Source organism: Mus pahari, chromosome 17 (assembly GCF_900095145.1).
Source record: "Mus pahari chromosome 17, PAHARI_EIJ_v1.1, whole genome shotgun sequence".
NCBI classification, from domain to species: domain Eukaryota; kingdom Metazoa; phylum Chordata; class Mammalia; order Rodentia; family Muridae; genus Mus; species Mus pahari.
The window spans coordinates 43,524,400-43,543,058 of NC_034606.1; the positions used below are offsets into that span (position 1 = coordinate 43,524,400).

The 18,659-nt window shown below is 50.3% G+C and overlaps 1 protein-coding gene across 3 annotated transcripts; it reads right to left on the reverse strand.

The window, feature by feature from the left end:
• Positions 1–254: 254 nt before the first annotated feature.
• On the reverse strand, positions 255–17,869 carry Tex33 (testis expressed 33). Of its 3 annotated transcripts, XM_021217298.1 has the most exons (7): positions 17,800–17,869; positions 17,632–17,724; positions 11,732–11,792; positions 7,602–8,032; positions 6,747–6,891; positions 596–706; positions 255–409 (listed from the first exon to the last, which is right to left on the reverse strand). In XM_021217298.1, exons 3-7 carry the CDS (start codon positions 11,751–11,753, stop codon positions 318–320), a joined length of 801 nt encoding a protein of 266 aa, XP_021072957.1. In that variant the 5' UTR covers positions 11,754–11,792; positions 17,632–17,724; positions 17,800–17,869; the 3' UTR covers positions 255–317. The 3 variants fall into 3 exon arrangements, with proteins under 3 accessions (XP_021072957.1, XP_021072958.1, XP_021072959.1); XM_021217299.1 differs by having other exon boundaries at positions 17,632–17,869; XM_021217300.1 differs by lacking the exons at positions 11,732–11,792; positions 17,632–17,724; positions 17,800–17,869 and adding an exon at positions 10,134–10,227.
• Positions 17,870–18,659: the final 790 nt, after the last annotated feature.

The window sequence follows — 18,659 nt, forward strand, 5'->3', positions numbered from 1 at the left end:
AAAATCTACTAGGGGCCTATATGCAGGGTGCAACCTAGAAGTGTCTAGTAGAGGACCTGTCACCAGAGCACACTGGATCAGCTCCCCCAACTCTCCCCGAGGGCATGGAGGAAAGCATGAAGAAGCTGTCTGCGTAACCGGGCTTCTTGGTGCTTGTCTTCCTCCGCTGTTCCTCCAGCCTCGTGCATGGTCGTGACCCTACCACCACCCCCGCCATCCCGGCACGGTGAGAAGCAGCGCACAGTGGCAGGGCTCAGACCACAGCCTTTATTTCTTTATTGACAGCATTCTCGAGCTTCCTCCCAATGTCCTTTCAACTACTTGCCCTTGGATCTGCTCTTCTCTCCATATTTCTCTTCCAGCGCTTTCTGCAAGTTCATGTTCATAGCATTCTTCCGGTGCCACCGACCTGCAGGGAACCGGAGAGCAACCATCACAGTGGTCAGCAGCTTCCAGGAAGTACAGACACCGGGGGTCAGTGCCCCCATGCCTCTTCAGATCCACCCCAAGGAACCCCATCTCCTGCTCTGCACCTTGCAGGCACCCTCCCTGCCTGTAGAGGAAAGAGCCACCCCTCTCGCAGGTTTCCACCTACCCAGGTCATCCGTCTTCCTCCCGTGCCAGTGTTCCACATCCCTCACCGACTTCTCTATCACCTCCGGCGTGTAGGAAGCCTTCATAAGACTCTTCGTCTCCTGGGGTGGGCCTGTCAGACACCAGAAGGAAATCCCCAGGTCACAGAAGCTAGGCACTTTACCTAGCTTTTTTCACCTGTGCTTTATCTTAATATCAGTTTTACTCTGTGGGTGTTCGTTGTGGAGGAGAAGGGGAGTGGAGGGTTCAGTGTGACCTCAATATTTAGCCTCTCCCTCCGAGCTTCAGATTCTATACATACAAGAGAGGTGAGGTCTGCTTTCAACCTTGGGAAGATGAAGCCCATCTTAAAACTCAGCTTCCCACAGTCTCAGGACATGGACCAAATGTAAACCTGTTCTTTTTACAGGCTGTAGAATGAGTGGCCTTCAGCCCCTTTCCCAAGACAATCCTTGTCCCCATCTGAGCAGACTAGAACAGTCCACGCTGGGCAAAACTTCATCGGTGGTGTGAACGTTTCCAAATTCCTCCTGCAAGCTAGTTTCAGAATCCCACGCTCAGTTTTAGTCGCAGCCAGGCCTTCCCATCTCAGGCAGCGGCTGTTGTATCGACCCGTTTCCAGTCGCTGTGATAAAATGCCCGAGTCAGACAACTAAAGGGAGCAGAGAATTATTTTGGCTCACGGTTCCAGAGGTTTCAGTTCAAGGTTCCCAAGGGTGTGGGGGAGGGAGAGGAGCTCACCATGGCAACCGGAAAACATGGAAGGTGCCACCCACATCCAGGGTAGACCACCACCCCACACCCACCCCAGACACACACTTAGTTGATGCTTCTGGAAACTTCCTCCCAGACATACCCAGAGGCCTTGCTAATCTTCTAGACCTTGGTCCAACCAACCTGACAATCAAGAGCAACTGCCACACTAGGTTCTACACTGAGCCACACCAACAGCCTGCTGTGTGTGTGTGTGTGTGTGTGTGTGTGTGTGTGTGTGTGTGTGTGTGTGTGTGTATGAAGATATACAGGAGTTAAGAATGGTTCCAGATGCTTCTCCTGGAAGCTTGCTCATTGAATCAGCCCTCCCAGGAAGCAGATGTGACTATTGTACCCATTTCACAGTTGGAACACTAGAGGACTGTAAATCCACAGGGCTGCAGGGTTAAAGAGCTCAGTCAGGGAAGCTCCATCTTTTGACTTTACAACAAAGCGTCCTGGTGAACATCACACCAAGGAGGGACGAGAGAGACTGAAGACAGCCTTTTACTGTCCTGAGACTGCTCAGGGAGAAGACCATGTCATCCATTGAGGATTTGTCTACTGTGCACTTTAAAGTGTCAAAAATAACTAGAAAACCAAGAGGAACTGTAGAAAAGAGCAAAAAAAAAAAAAAATCTGGAGAAAACATGTAGAAGCTCATTTAAGTTTTTAAAAAGCATATGGAAAACACAAATAGAAAACACAAAGAAAGAATGGATTGACCCAAATACATCAGCAACAGAAATAAAAACTGACTTCACTCACTGGTTACAGAGAACAGATCATCAGAGTAAATAATTTCCAGACCTGTATTATTTAAAGCATACTTAAAAAAAAAAAAAAAAGACACAGGGAGAGGATGAATATGAAGAAGACAGAAAAGGATACATCAGCCAAATGCCAGCTGGATGCAATTATATCAAACCAAATAGACTGCAAGTCAAAAGCAGTAGGAAAAAAATAAAAATAATGGGGGCTGCCACTATGGCTCAGCAGGTACAGGTGCTTGCTGCCAAGTCTATGCCCTGAGTTCAATACCTGGGACTCATCTGATGAAAGCAGAGATCAGACTCTTGTAAATTATCCTCTGACCTTCACAGGCATGCTGTGATTTGTGTGTGTCTTCCCCCCCCCCCACACACACTTAAAATCAGAGAGAGAGAGAGAGAGAGAGAGAGAGAGAGAGAGAGAGAGAGAGAGAGCATGGTTCATAATACATGTATATATGTGTATAGACAGAGTATGCAGGTCTAAGCTTGCTTCAATGCAATCATCTAAACAGATACACCAAGGTCAAGAGAGTAATTGATGAGCCTGCTACCGTGGGAAGGATTTAGAGGTTTATCTTACACTAATTAATAGATCAAGCAAAGAGTGCTAATGAAGACTGGCAGGGTTTGTGCAGAAGCCATTAGCAGGCCTCTCCTATTAGGCAAACACAAAGTCTCAAGCTGAAAGAGGATTTGCAAGCTCATGAGGACATCTGCCAGGACAACCATGAGCTGGGCTGCGCAGCAGGTCCCACCAACGTCCAAGGACCTGCGGCTCACTGCAGGCTGCGCTCTCGGAGGACGATGCCGCCAAGCTAGAAATCACTCAGAAAGGCAAATAAATGTGCAAGTTTGATATCTGCCTCTTGTAAGGTTGGTGGAACAGGATGAGCTAGAGGTTTGGTCCAAAGCCCTCAGCCGAGATGACAGCCGGGGATCAAAGCCAGCTGCGACCCAAGCCTTTGGACAGAACTTGAAAGTGTGCCCTAGGGGATGCTGTGAAATGGTCAGATCTGGGGCTTGTGGGGTGATGGCCAGCATCCTTTAAAAGGATTACTTTGGCTTTTTAGATTTTCCAAGGCAGAGACTTGCCTGCCTCTCACCTCTCAGAATAAATCTAATTAGATGGGATTGGAGTTCACTTCAGGAGCTCTTGCACTGCCTCAGAGTCTGGAGGAAGCCACAACAGAACAAAAGGCTTTCTTTGGCCTGTGCTGATGGATCGTCGCGCACACGGGCCAACTCTACCCCACGTTTCTGTATACCAGCCGAAGGCAGCAGAGAGGGGCGCAACCCCAAGGCACTGATGAGTCTTATCCCCAGGCTTTCAGAGGGTGGGTGGGCAGGCACCAACTGGAGCAGCACCAAGAACATCTCCAAACGCCAGCCAGCAGGGGTCAGGGCATGGGGTTGACAGCAGGACATACCACAGGGCTTGGTTTCAAACCCCTGCCACCCTTCAGCCCACAGCAGCAGAATGACTGCAGTGCTTTAGGGCAACACACACACACACACACACACACACACACACACACACACACCACCTCAGGAATGCTGACTCTGGAGGCTGAAGCTCTTGCCAGTTCAAGTCAAAGCCAGACCCAGACTCAGGAACTTTCCCTTGCTCTGGAACCTCCATCTGTGATAGCTACACAATTCCAGCTCTCATTCTCTCTTTCTCTCTCTCTCTCTCTCTCTCTCTCTCTCTGTGTGTGTGTGTGTGTGTGTGTGTGTGTGTGTGTGTGTGTGTGTCAGTGTAAGTATGCATGGGAGGTGGGGAGGCAGGGTTATACATGTGTCTGTTTATACTTGGAGGCCAAAGGACCATCTTGTCAGGATGTCATGGACCTCATTGGTGGTGTTGCGGGCAGAATGGTGTATCCTCCCAGTCGCCTTCCAATAGCTCAGTGACGACAGTAGAATCTGAGATGGAAGAATAGAGAGGCCCCAGAGCACCTCTTGTATGTGGAAACTTGAGGGCAGACACCTACCGGTCCCTGGGGAAGATGGGGCTCTTGGGGAGATAAATACTCCACACAAAGGAATGAAAAAAGAATCCTTCTCACTGCAGACAGAAGTGGACTTGAGGAGGATTAAGGGCTTAAAGCAAGCCTGAGAAAGCAGACAGGATTACACTCATGACTTGGCAGATCCTGCCCTCCACCTCGCTTCTTCTGGAAGGTTCCAGAACCACAACCAGGAACCTGTTCTGCAGGCCGTTCTGGTTCACTGCTTTGAAATTAGCCCTAATCCTGCTCTCACACCCAAATCCATTCTTTAACCTGTCCTTTCTGATCAACTGCTCCACCTCACACAAATGCCCCGACCACTGTGCCTAAGGCCATAGGGACCCAGCCCTCCAAAGCTGCCACATGGCACACTGTGCCATCCAGATGTGCAGTGGTCCAGCACAGTAACTTAGACCAAGTACTCTAGTATGAGCCTGAAATGTCTCCCAAAAGGCCCATGTCAAACGCTTAGTCCTCCTGTTTGGTACTATTGGAAGAGAGTTGAAACCAAGGAAGGGTCCACTGAGAGACTTCAGGTCACAGGGTATGGAGGAGGAGCCCCGATGAGATAATAGGATCTTGCCTTCTTCTTTCTCTGTTTTCGTTTCTGAATCATGAAATGAATGGCTTCCCTCCCTCACATACTCTCTGCTGTGACATCCTGCCTCACCGAAGCCCCGGAGGGACAAGAAGCCAATGGATCATCTCTACGTTACCTTCGAAACCACAAGCCCCAATAACGCTTTCCTCTATTTGGGGTTTTTATTTGTTTTTTGCTTCTTTGAAAAAGGACTTTAGTCTTGTCACCAAGGCTAACCTGGAACTCACTAGGTAGCCCAGGCTGTCCTCAAGCTCACCGTAATCCTCCTGCCTCTGCCTCCTGAGTGCTGGGATTACAGGCGTGAATCACCGCATCTAGCTAGTCTTTTGATAAGTCGATTCTCGGGCATGTCTGTGGCAATAACAGAAGGCTAACAAACACATCGGGCTGCCATTATGGGCTCCTCCTGGATGTTTACAGTCCTTCCTCATTGCTGTCCCAGTGTCTACCCTATCTGGTCCCACAGATTCCCTGTGTCCTTTCTCCATACTGCACTGGAGCAATCCTTCATCCGAATTGAACAAGTCCATTCCCCTGTCTCCCACACTACCTTAGTCTCCTACTCCACCCTGGAAAAAGACTTTCTAGGATTCATGACCCAGACTGTTCTTCCTGTCTGGCTTCTCTCCCCTGCCTCGATGCAGCCACGCCTCACCTACTCCCATCAGGGAGTGCCAGGGTGAATCCCAGGAGGTGGACCTTGACAGGGACACAGACAGCCACATGCTTAGAGTGCTGCCGGCCAAAGCCCTCATTCTGGCGTCAGTTTCCCAGTGCAGGCTGCTCCAGTCTAGTTTTAAGATACCATTTACATGCCAGTCAGTTCAGGAAAATCCAACAACGGACCCTTGTGAGCCTTGGGAGTTGGTGGAGGCTGGTTCCTGCTCTCCCTTGGCACACTTCCATAGCCTAGGCCGCATGAGGGGCTCTGGTTGCCTAAGAGCAGTATTTTATGCTCATGCACATAGTTTATCCTGTAGAGTAGGTAAGAACTCTTTGGTGACCAGTGTACGACAGAGAAAGAAGAATCCCAGTCTCCCAAAGAGAGAGCAGTTTGATCTAGTCTAGCTTCCCTCCCCCAGCCAGTGACAAAGCGCCCTCAGGCTCAAAGAAAAACCCAAATAGGCTTCCATTGTGCGTCTGGTTTCTGGGGTGACAGGGACCCAAGCCAGGGAAACAAGGTCTTGCCAGACAGACCCAGGGAGCCCTGGAGACAACTGGAGGGAGGAGGGCCAGTTAAAGTGGACTTCAGACAGTGAAGCTGAGTTGAAAAGGATGCAGAGAGGAGCTCCTGCACACTCGCTGTGTACCCCCAAATCCTGGAGAGAAGACCCGGCGATCCTGTTACCCCCTAGGGACCACCACTGTGAGTCTTGCCTCTCATCGAGTGACTGGGAGGTCTCAAACTCTTGGTTGCAAGCCCAGCTGTGACACAAAGCCCAATGGCATCCATGAGCCAAGCAGGACCGGCCGGGCCAAGTTATCCTTCTAGAAATGGGCACCTCTTCATCCCACCTTTTCCCCTGTCACCCTACTGTCCTGGACTCATAGCACTAAGGACCATAACAGTAAGGACCACTTTGTCTTTGTCAACCCAGTTGCACAAGGAAAAGACAGAGGTTCAGAGAAGTGAGGCCTCTTGTTCAGTCGTCCCCAGCCACTAGTGAGTGACCCAGCTGACCTTTGAACCCAAGAAAGCTGCTGCTGTCACCATCAATAAAAGTGTCAGGTCTGGAGTACCTGAGCCTCATGTTTGCAGACTAGAGAACCATAGGTGTCTGGTGAGGGAGGGCCTCACTGTCACCTGCATAACGAAGTCACACCCGCCAGGGACTAGATGATCCTGGTATTCCCAGGGGACATGCCAGCAAGGAGGCTGCCTTGGGTGCTTGTAGAGTGGGTGTCTGTAGGGTTGTGCCTTTGGGCCTTAAGATCCCGATGCCCCAAAGTCCTCTGGTGCCCAATGTCCAGGGGACCAAGCATGCTTACAACCCCACCCTTGCCTTTTAATCTGACCTTGAAACAAGTTGGACCGCATGTGGTAGCCCAGATCATAGTAGTCTGAGAAAATGGAGGAGGCTTGCATGGGGCACTGGGTCCTGCTAGACCATGAGCTTGACCTCTTCTGGCCCTCAAAGATTTCACCAATGGCCTGTCGAGCCTGATGGGGGAGGCAAGGACAAGAGACAAGTGACCAGGAGGGTTATGTGAACACCCTCTCCTCCCTACCCTGCCTTCCTCTCTGCAGGCTGCAGCCCCCAGGGGGGGGGTCTATACCTCCCCCATCCAGTCTCTCCTCCCAGTAGGCAAAGACATGAGGAGACGGCAATGATCCTGTACATGTTGAGCTCCTACTGTAGACACCATCAGGAAGAGCCTCTTTATAAGCTGAGACTGTCTCCCACCATTGTAGAGCTGAGGAAATAGGACTTCAAGAGGCCAGACTTGCCCGGTTTACACAGCTGAGGGACCTTAAAGCCCCAACTTGCTGCTTAAGACTAAAGCATCCCACAAGCCAAATGTGTTAGTTGACACTGAGACCAATGTCTTTCTCCTACCCTGAAGGAAACAGACCCACAAGGTCAAGTCTGGGCCAATGAGGCAGGAAACCTAAGCATGAGATCAGTTCTGACACAGAGCAGCTCTTGACTTCGGCAGGTCTTGGGACCCTCTAGGCTTCTATTTTCCTAGTTCTACCACAGGGGTCGAAGATAGACCTGAGAGCCTTGAAAGAAGCAGGTCTCAATAAACACCACTTTCTAACAGTATCAGGACCTTTTGTAAGGATGGGTTTCGAGTCCTTAATTAAAAGCCTCTAAGGACAACCTTCCTTCCTACGTCGTCTCCCGAGTGAGTCCCCGACTTTGTCACCTGATCCTCAGAGATCAGTTGGTCCACCATCTTGCTCCCAAATTTGTGGCGGATGTTCTCAGGAATGACGCTGTCCTTCTTGCTCAGAGGCACTGTCCTCTGCTCTGGGGACCTGGAGTCCCGGCCTTCCTCCCCAACACATCCCTCTCGGAAAGTCTCCCTGGCATCTCTCGAGCTGGATCTGGATACCCCCTTCTTCAGGTCCTCAGGATGGGAGTTCATAGCCAGAGAAGTCCTGCAGGTAGGAGTTGGTGGTAGAGGTGGAGTCTCCAGGTGGCCCTGGCCCAGGGGGCTGCCTAAGGGACTCTGGGAGAGCCTTGCATGGTACTTAAATTTGGAGCTGTCCGAGGAGCTACAGTTAGCTCTGAAGGAGTTCATGTCCTGCTGGCCCTCCTTGTCGTTCGGGTGGGTCCTTGTCAACGTGGTTGTACCTGGGCAGGGAGTAAGGTGGAGGGTGAGAGGTCAGAGGGCACAAGATGGTGTGAGAAGCAGATGCAGGGAAGGTGACAGATGGACCAATGGGGGTGAAAATAGACGAAAACCAGAGAGCCAGTCTCAGATGACAGGGCAGACAGTTCACAGGAGTCACAGGATCCCAAGGCAAGGCACAAAAGTAGAGAAGAGACAGAGGGACATCAGTGGGAAGACCTCCACAGCACAGAGTTGTCCCCATAAGGCTATGAGAAAAGGGACTGTGACCCAGGCTTGTCTGAACTGCACAGCCTTGCATGAGCAATCCAGCCTCTCTGAGCTTTAGTGCTCCTGGGCACACTCCGGTCAGCTCCTTTGCTCCCTTGGGGCCGTAACAAACCATAAGATGAATCCACTAGGTACGGGGGTGGCAGGGGTGGCTCTTGGCTTGGCCAAATTTCAGGTTGGTAAAGTACCCGAACGGGCTCTTTGCTCCCTGTCCCCCATGTCTTCTGCCTTCCATTCCAGCCACCTCCCTGGATCTCAGGGCTCCCCTTCTCGTTCCCACTTGTATCACCCCAAACTCTGTCCTCAGCTTAGGGCTTTCCACTCATCCCTAGCTCAGACAAGGGACCGTCTCATCCCCTGGTCACCCTGAGTCACTCCACCTCTCAGCATCACCCAGGCTGGCCTATGACCTGTTGAGGCCGTCCCTTTCTTTTTACAAATGTTTTAATTATTTAACCTTTACTTTTATTTTTATTATGTATAAGGGTGTTCTCCCTGCATCTAAGACCAGGCACCACAATGCCCACAGAGGTCAGAAGAGAGTGTTGGATTCCCAGAGATTGGAGTCACAGACAGTTGTGAGCCATCATGAGGGTACTGGGAATCGAACCTGGGTCTTCTGGAAGAGCAACTATGGCTCTTGACTCCTAAGCCATCTTTTCCACCATCCACCACCTTCTTTTTTGAAAATCAAATCATTTTATTTCTTCCATTACAGACCAACACACACACACACACACACACACACACACACACACACACACACACCTGTCACACCAGCCCCAAGATGGCTAGGCCAGTTCTCAGCTCAGCACTGTGCACAGTCCAACCTCACTGACCTGGCTTTTCCCTTTCTGCCTCACCTGTAAGCTCCTTCCGCCCCATGGATAAGGGAAGAGGGTCACACAGGTGAAGTCCGTGTAGGGGGCCAGTTTCAGGCCTTCCACAATACCCCACGACCCCCAGATCATTTGAGCCCCTCAGTCAAGGAGAAGACAAACAGATGTCTACATGATATCAGACCCCAAGGAATCAAACCACCTCATCCAAGCCAGGTCGCCAGCCTCCTCTAACCTGACTGCAGGCTGAGTTGATGGCCCTGGATTTGGCTAACCAAGAGTGTTTTCTCTATGGTGGTGCGTATTCCAGTACGTCTGCTGTGCATGAGAGTCCTCGTGGCCCTCACAGCCTGCCCTTATTCTCAGCTCCAGGAGCCAGCTGGAAATGTTTGGTTAGCTTGCCCCTAAATATTCCAGAGGAGTCTTCCAGTCCGCAACCGTTTGTTTTGCTTTTGTGTGTCAGTGAAATCCGATGCCATGCTGCATTCTAACTTTCTTTAAAAATAATCCTTGTCTCTCAGAGTCCCATCCACGCCATTGATAGGGAGGGAACGTCCCTTCCTACTTCACAGACCCTGGCTGCTGTGCCACTACTTGGTGGCCACACAGTCAGGTTTTAGGACAGGCTGGTGCAAACACCAGGCTTCACTGTTGTGACTTTCAGGCCCTGCTGAGCTGGAGGGGGGGTAGGGTCAGAATCCTCTGCCCCACTGGAAGTGGTATGGGTGCTTCACCAGGGAGAGGGTGCAGAGAAAAGGGGGCTCTCTCTCCATATCTCCCCACTTCCTGCTGCCTGTCTTACTCCACTCTTTGCCCCCCTCCCCTTATCACCCACAAAAGCCAAAGGGACAGATTATCTTCTGGAGCCAAACGGTCCTCCGTCTCTCCTAGGTTCTTCCCAAAGCAGCAGACAGCCAGGCAGAAGGGCCTCCAAGAACACCTAGGCTTCAAGAATATAAGCTGAGGTAGGAAGAACAGATTACGCAGCACTTGCCTGGTAGGCTGAAGTGTCACCTGCCCCTAGGAAGACAACGTCTGTGCAGGAGGGAATTCACACTCCTTCCTGACCCAAGGTTCACTGATGCCATGTCCCCAGCCTGCCCTCCTGGCTGTCTCATCTGTTGAGCCATTATGAAGTAACAATAGCAACCTAGTCTTCTGCCAGCCATCAGGGTTGGTAGCACTTCAGGCCTGGGTGGGTCCTGGGTTCTTGGGCTCAAAGAGCAAAGATCATTTACCTTTGTCCATTGGGAACCCTCCTACTTGTCTCTGGCTTCCAGAATGAGGGTGGTGATGTTATTCCTTGGGGTCTGATATGGTGCAGATGGGATGGGATGGATGAATGGAATGGAATGGATAAGATACGATAGGATGAATGGGATGAGTGGATGGATGGGATGAATGGGGTGGAATGGGATGGGTTGGGACAAGATAGGATAGGATGAATGGGATGTATGGATGGATGGATGGATGGATGGATGGATGAGTGGGCAGGTGGATGGGCGGGTGGATGGACAGATGGATAGATGGATGGACAGATGAATAGATGGATGGGTGGGTAGGATGGATGGATGGATGGATGGATGGATGGATAGATAGATAGATGGATGATGGATGGGTGGATAGATGTATAGGATGGGTGGGATGGATGGATGATAGATTGGATGGATGGATGGATGGATGGATGGATGGGGATGGATGGACAGATGGACAGATAGATGGATAGGTGGGTGGGATGGATGATGGATGGATGGATGGATGGATGGATGGATGGACAGGATGGATGGATGGATGGACAGATGGAAAGATAGATGGATGATGGATGGATGGACAGATAGATGGATGGGATGGATGGATGGATGGATGGATGGATGGATGGATGGATGGATGGATATCTGCCTGCCTGGATCTGGCCTTCTAAAATCTCATTGCACCTCTGATCATCCCTTTGCCAGCCACGTGAGCAGAGGACGCAAGCCCCACTTTGTCTACTACTCTGAACATGGAAGGACCATGAACAGTGTTTTCTGACTTTGGCCTTTTTATCAAAATGCCCCTCATGCTCACTCAAAACAGATTCCTGAGTTCGAATTCCCAGGAAAGGCTTAGAAACCAAGGGCTTAAAATAGCTCTTGGGTGGCTCCAATCACTGGGAAGCTTGTGGCAGAAATACCCTGCTGTCCCCAGCTGCCCCCAGAACCTTCCCAGAGCTGTGCTAGCTCAGCCACACCTGCATAAGACCCTTTTCCCCTTCCAGGTCTGCCATCTGTTGTACATACTACCCAGAGGACAGATGCGCCAACCCTGCTCTACATTCCCATAGTCCTGCACTTTAGGTGCATAGAGCTCTCTCCAACAACCCAAGTTTAACCCAAAGAAGCCAGAGACCGGGACCATGTTAAGGTAGAGCTTCCAGGCCTGGCAGATGGAAGGCTCGGGAGCTCTTCCCACCACTTTCCTTCTGTGCTCAGAGTACCCTGGGTGGGTCAGCCCGTGCCATCTAGAGGCCTCAGCAAGACTGAGGGAGATGAGGAGGTGAGCCCCACCCCCACCGCACTCCAAGAAGCCAGTCTGTGTAGGTAATGTTCCTACCTTGTCGGTGGCTCAGCTCCATCGCCGCTGGCTCTGGGATCCGTAAGGTCTGAACTTGGCCCTGTAGACAAAGCAGCGCATTCTGAGTGGTCTCGGGTGACAGTTTCCGTAAAGGATGACATCTGAGAACTGGTCAGGGAGGCTCCAGAGATCCAGGTGGCATCCTATGCTGCAGTTGCACTGGTAGCTCATCATTTAGCACACGCCAGACCCCAGCACCGCCTGCCCTACACCAGATGCTTCTGGCTAGCCGAGGCCGCCACCTGGGCTTCCTCCGTGACCTTTCTCACGTCACCGTGTCACTGAGCTTCTCTTGCTTCTTCCTAATTCCCCCCCCCCATCTCTTCCTCCTCTCTTCCAACAGCTCCAGGGGGCCCTGGTTCTATCTCTTCAAATAGAAGGCTGTCATCGGAAGCATCGGCTGCGATGTTAACCCTGCCGTCTTGGCTCTTCACGGATGCTCGGATGGAGGGTCTGTGCTCCTGAGCTGCCTCGGTTTCTTCCATGTGGCCCCTGTATGGGACAGCTAGATGTGGCAGCATGGCACAAAGGGAGCATGAAACCTTGGGCTCCTGAATGCCTGGTGGAGCCTCACCTCAAGCTCAGTTTACCCATGGCTGTTCACTGAAGGTGAACCTGGAAAGGGACCCAGGACCCAAGAACATCCATTCTGAATCTTCGAAAGCTCCTGCTTTTGTACCTGTGTCCCTTTCTCCTAAGGGATCTTTTCCTCATTTATATCCCCTTATTTAAAGCACATGGGACATTTCCCCCCACGTTTCTACAAATGTAGTGATGTCGCTGCAAGGAAGCCTGGCCTGACATATGAGCATCTTTGAAATAAGGGAGGGGCAGGAAGAAGCAGCAAGTCTGAGTCGGAAGAGTGACCTAATTTCATTTTTGTTGCTGTGACAAAGCACCCTGTCGAAAGCAGTTAGGGAAGAGAGGGACTGCATCACAGTCCATCCTTGCAGGGGAACGTGAAGGCGGCAGGAACTTAAAAGCTACACACATCCCACTCACAGTTAAGAGCAGAGAAGAGTAAAAGGACATGTGCTTACTACTCAGCTTACTTTCTCCACTGTTATACCATCCAGAACCCAAGCCCAGGGAATGGTGGCACCCACAGTGGGCTGGGTCTTTCCACCTCAACTAATATAATCAAAACAATCTCCCACAGACACATCCAAAGTCCAACCTGAACTAAAGAATCTCTCAGTGAGATTATTGTGTCAAGTTGACAAAAGTAACCATCAACAGGGGCTCTGAGGACTGAGGCCCAGAGAGAGAGAGAGAGAGAGAGAGAGAGAGAGAGAGAGAGAGAGAGAGAGAGACTGGCCTAAGGTTACCCAGCAAGCTCAAATTAGGTAGGAAGCAGACCAATTTTGTTCTATTGAAAAGCTATTAGTCACAATGCCTTATTAGTTTTGACTAAATTACTTGCTGGGCGTGGTGGCGCACGCCTTTGATCCCAGCACTCGGGAGGCAGAGGCAGGNGGATTTCTGAGTTTGAGGCCAGCCTGGTCTACAAAGTGAGTTCCAGGACAGCCAGGGCTACACAGAGAAACCCTGTCTTGAAAAACCTAATTTAAAAAAAAATTTTAATTACTTGGGGCCAAGGCTCAGATGAGGAACACTTGCCTAGCGTGCATGAGGCCCTGCGTCAGTTCTCAGCACCACAAAGCAGAAAGTATCATTTGACAACTGTGAATTTTCTGATACGACTCCCAATGAACCCACCCACAATGTTCACAGGCTAGTCAATCATCGAGTATGGTCTGGACCTAGTGACTTGTTTCTTAATCAAAACGATGTGATGAGAGTGGTTAAATCACTTCCGGGATTAGATTCATAGCATTTGCCCAACTGGTACTCTCCCCGGCTCTCTTCAGTTGGCTTACCCTGACCTACCATGTATGAAACCGTCCCATACAGAAGCCATGTGGAAGGGAATGGGCAGCCTCTGGCTGGCAGTTTATGAGGAGCACAGGCCCCAGGTCACAGTGTCCTCAAAGAACCAAGGGAGCCCAGTGCCTGGAAGAACTTAAAAATGGATCTTCCAGCTTAGGACTCTAAGAATTTGGCCCACTTGACACTACATCCATGGGACCTGACCCACCACGGAACAGGCTATGGCCATCACTCAGTAAACCCACATTCTTTCTCTTCAGCACATCTCTTAGGCACAAATTCTTCCACATGGGACCTTCCAAACTTAAATCTCTGTAGCCATAGAAACTGTGAGACCCTAGCTCAGGACCTCTGAAAACACTTTAAAAAAAAAAAAAAAAAAAAAAAAAAAACAATTGGGACCTTTGAAAACTACTACCTGATCATATATTACCTGTGCTATCTGACCACGTGTTTCCTGTGCTATCTGACCATGTGTTGCATGGCAATATCTTACCAGCATACATTTTGGTACCAAGATTGGGGTGTTGCCAGGACAAACAAATGAGAGGTTCTGGACCAAGCAGTGAGTACACCGAGGAGGTTGGTATGCTTGGTAGGGAAAGCCTCCTGCTCATCTTGAGACCCAGATGAGCAGGAATCAGGAAATGAGTGCTGCTGTCAAGGGCACACTGGGCTGCAGGGAACCATCAGAAGGATTCGGAGGAAGGCATCCCTTGGAATTCAGTGCAGGGGCACTATTGCCTGCAGCGATGTGGACAGGAGACAGTAGAGCTGCAAACTGAGCGGTGTGATAGAGAAACCAGCCACCCCTGGGCTCAGGGTGCAAGCTGCATCCCTCTGGCTGCCGTGGGGAGGATCACTAAACATAAAGGAGCCAGGTTTCAAGGCCTTGAAAAATCCTCATACTTGGGCCAGCGAGATGGCTCAGCAGGTAAAGGTGCTTGCCAATTGAATTGATGATCTGAGTTCAATTCCACATTATGGAAGAAGTGAACTGACTCCCACATGTTTTCTTTTCCTCTCCCAACTGCATACCTTAGTGCACACATACATGCACATGTGTCTGTATGTATGTGTACATAACAGATAAAATACAGTGAAATGCCTTTTAAAGAAAAACGTTCTTATCCTTTTCATGTGCCCAAAGATACACAACTAGGAGACAGTTCTGGGGCCTAGGGAGACAGCACAGCTAATAACGCGCTTGCTGTGTAAGCACAAGGGGCTGAGTTTGTACTCAGCACCCATGTAATATGCCAGGAGTGGTGGTGCATAGCTGTAATCCCAGAGTTGGGAGGTGGAGCTAGGAAGAGCCTTGGGGCTCCCTGGCTGGTCAGCACAGCTTCATTGGTGCGCCACCAACCAGTGAGAAAAAGCAGGGTAGATGGCACCTGAGGAGAGACACCTGGGGGTTGACCTCTGGCATCCACACATAGGTGCACATATATGCCCACACATACACATACATGAACATGCACACACACAGACACACACATGCAAATGCATATACACACACATACATGAACATGCACACAGACACACATGTAAATGCACATAAACACATGTACACATACATAGACACATACATACATGAACATGCACACAGACACATACATGAAAACGCACATAAATACATACACACATGCAAATGCACATACATACACATACACACACGCACAAAAGGCTCAAAGTGCTTTCAGGCAAAGGTCAACAGCAGGACATACAACTTGTTAACATCATGGGCAAAAAAAAAAAAAAAAAGAAGACCAAAACATTATTTTTAGCCACATGAAGGACTGACACTTTAAGGCAGTGGTTCTCAACCTGTGGGTCGTGACCTCTTTGCTGGTTGGCTGACCTGCTTTCATAGGGGTCACCTAAGACTGTCCTGCATATCAGATATTTACATATTTTATATCCATATATTACACACATAGATAATATATTATATATAACCTATATTACAGTAGCAAAAGTACAGTTATGAAGTAGCAACAAAAATAACTTTATGGTTGGGGGTCACCACAACGTGAGGAGCTGTCTTAAAAGGTCACAGCGTCAGGAAGGGTGGGAACCACTGTAAGGAGACTGAAAGGCACACCTCATAGAAAGCGCTTCAGGAAGTTTCCTCAGGCAAACAAGACATGGCTTCTGTCCAGAGTGCCCAGAGGGCTGGACGGTGTGCTACCAAACTGTCATCAACGCATTACCAGCTGGGAGTGGAAGCCATGCCTACTGCATGAAATGAGCAGACACCACTGGACCAAATTTTTTTGTTTTGTTTTGTTTTTCAAGACAGGGTTTCTCTGTATAGCCCTGGCTGTCCTGGAACTCACTTTGTAGACCAGGATGGCCTCGAACTCAGAAATCCGCCTGCCTCTGCCTCCCGAGTGCTGGGATTAAAGGCGTGCACCACCATGCCTGGCTTGGACCAAATTTTTAAGACCTCACTTAGCCTGGAAGTGAATTCATGCACGGGGCGGCTGGGCTATGTACAGGAGGGGAATGGCTCCCTGCCTTGCAGCCTTCTCAAGGGCCATCCATCATCTGATGTGGGCCTCAGAATCACTGGCGACCCATGACTGGGTTTCTCTTCCATCCTTATTCTGAATAGGAACGCCTGCAGCATCCCTGATACTTCCTGGCAGCTGGTGGCTACAGGAAGGTTCCTGCTATCGAGAACCTCACCATAGCCTCACCGATGTCTGGACCTAATTCAGTGATTCCCCAGTTCTCCATTACCATCATCCATCAGCAGGTGAGGTCACCCCAGAGACCTCAAGGGGGTGCCATGTGTGATCCATGGGAGAGGGGCACCTGTCTTTGGGGACCAGCTTCACAGTATAACCCACTACCCCTGAGGCAGGCAGGCCTAGTAGTTTGTTCAAATTAGCAGATTATGGTGGGACTCAGGAATGCCACCTCCGTGTTGTAAAGAACAGGCTCTGTCTGTGTTCACATTCTCTCTCAGACACGTCTAGCCTTCCTGGCTCTGATGGAGGCCAGTGGCCACAGAGAGGGGCACCCTGCAGAGGTAGTCTCTGTCCAACCGTGTATGAAGAGCTCTTCCTCTATGTAAGAAGCCTTGGGAAAAAAGGTCCTTGAGACCAAAGTCCCAGCCATACTACGAGACACTGAAACAGGACTCACAACAACTGTGGCCATTTTCCCAACCCACTGTGAGGCCATAAACGCCACCATTTTAAGCTGCTAAATTCTGGGGTGATTTGTTACACGGCAAGAGCTGACTGCTACAACTCACATGAGTACTCGGTGATGGTTTGACTAGGAACGGTCCCCATAGGCTTATACATTTGAATTTTTGGTCATTAGGAAGTGGTGCTACTTGACAGGGACTAAAAGGTGTGGCCTTACTGGAGGAAGTGTGTCATGGAGGTGGGCTTTGCGGCTTCAGAAACCCAAGGCAGGTTCAATCTCTTTCTCTCTTCCTGCTGCCTGCAGATCCAAATATAGAACTCTCAGCTACCTCTCCAGCACCATGTCTGCTTGTATACCATCGTGCTTTCTACCATGATGACAATGGACTAAACCTCTGAACTATAAACCAGCCCCAATTAAATGCTTTCCTTTATAAGAGGTGCCATGGTCTTGGTGTCTCCTTACAGCAATAGAACAGTGACTAAGACTCAATTTCCTTAACCAGAAGAGTAGTGTGTCTTTAAAAGGACCACATAGATGCTCAGGGTCTCTGTGAACTTCCCCTCTGTAGTGATGGAGAAGATGGGGGTCAGAGAAATAGGATTAGGGGTGGAGCTAAATAGAAAGGTGAGTGTCTAGCATGCGCTAACTCCTGTGATCCATTGTGAGGTTGAAATCAGCACTTTCACATTAGCTTTCTGATCCTAGCTGGTCCTCCACATCCAATCACAACCCCCTATGGCTGCCCCTTTTCGCAGAGGTACAGCCAGTTTGAGCAGCCTTCACTGGCTCACACAGAAGGTAAACTCACAGCCCATGTTACTGACCTGAAGAGCAAAGTCCTGAGAGGTGTAGGCCAAGGATGGCGGGAGATTGCGTGCAACTGCAGCCTGGGCACCTGGCACTCACAAGCAGCAGCTCTGAGTGGGAAGAAGACAAATGGACCGCCAGGTGGTGATGGAGCCCCACCCACCTCACAGGTCTCTCTGCCTCACCTCCCCAGGTGAACCACTCTGGAGGGTCAGAGAGAGTAGCACTGCTACCCAAGAGGACCAGTGGGTTACTAGGGAGCAGCGTTCCAAGATGTTCCTTGGAGTTGCCATGGCGACACTACGCACTTGCCTTTGTTACCTCAGAGGCTGATAGGGCCAAGATTGAAAGGACAGGGGAGACTCTTATGTGCCGCTTTCTGATACACCTTCTCAGAAATAACCATTGAGCGGCCACCAAGGTCAGGCTATCCATGTGCCAGGTTCACGGGGCTCAGATCAAACTTGAAGGACACTCTGGGGAAGTGTGAGCAAATAGTAAACAACATGACCAACTCTGTTTAGGGAAAGGTGGGGGGGGGCAGGGCTCCCAGAAGGGCCATTTGAGCTGGATCTTGACGTATGCATAGGAGCTCACTGGTTTAGAAGAGACAGAACAGGAGAGGTACGAGGGTGTTTAGGAGCACAAGTGTGGTTCGGAGTAATGAATCCTCAGTATCTGTGCTGGACGGTGGGAATCAGGGAATAGATTTTAAAGCGTGGGTGTGACAGTGAAAGTCCTGTCCACCTGAAACTACAGGGCTGGCTGCAGACGCGCTCAATAAAGTATGGGGTTTCTCCATGGTGGTGTGGAGACAAAACCATGGGTGTGAACGCTACTAGCTCTGCTGCCCAGCAGGCACAGGCGGGCATCTCTCAGCATCTCCCCAGAAGAGAGAAATACTCAGCCAAGTCTGGGATCCGCAAGGCCGGATATTTGTTAAGATAAGCAATCTTCTTTTACTTATGAGGCCCAGGCCAGGCCTTAAAGTCACGGCAGTCTCGCCTCAGCCCCCAGTGTGCTGGGATGACCAGCGTGTGTCACC

Coding starts and splice junctions, on each gene's coding strand:
- Tex33 (XM_021217298.1), bottom strand. CDS start 11,753: ATGGAGCTGAGCCACCGACAAG. Junction 8,033..11,731: donor GGAGCTGAGCCACCGACAAG/GTAGGAACATTA, acceptor CTCCCTGCCCAG/GTACAACCACGTTGACAAGG. Junction 410..595: donor GAGGAAGACGGATGACCTGG/GTAGGTGGAAAC, acceptor GGTTCCCTGCAG/GTCGGTGGCACCGGAAGAAT.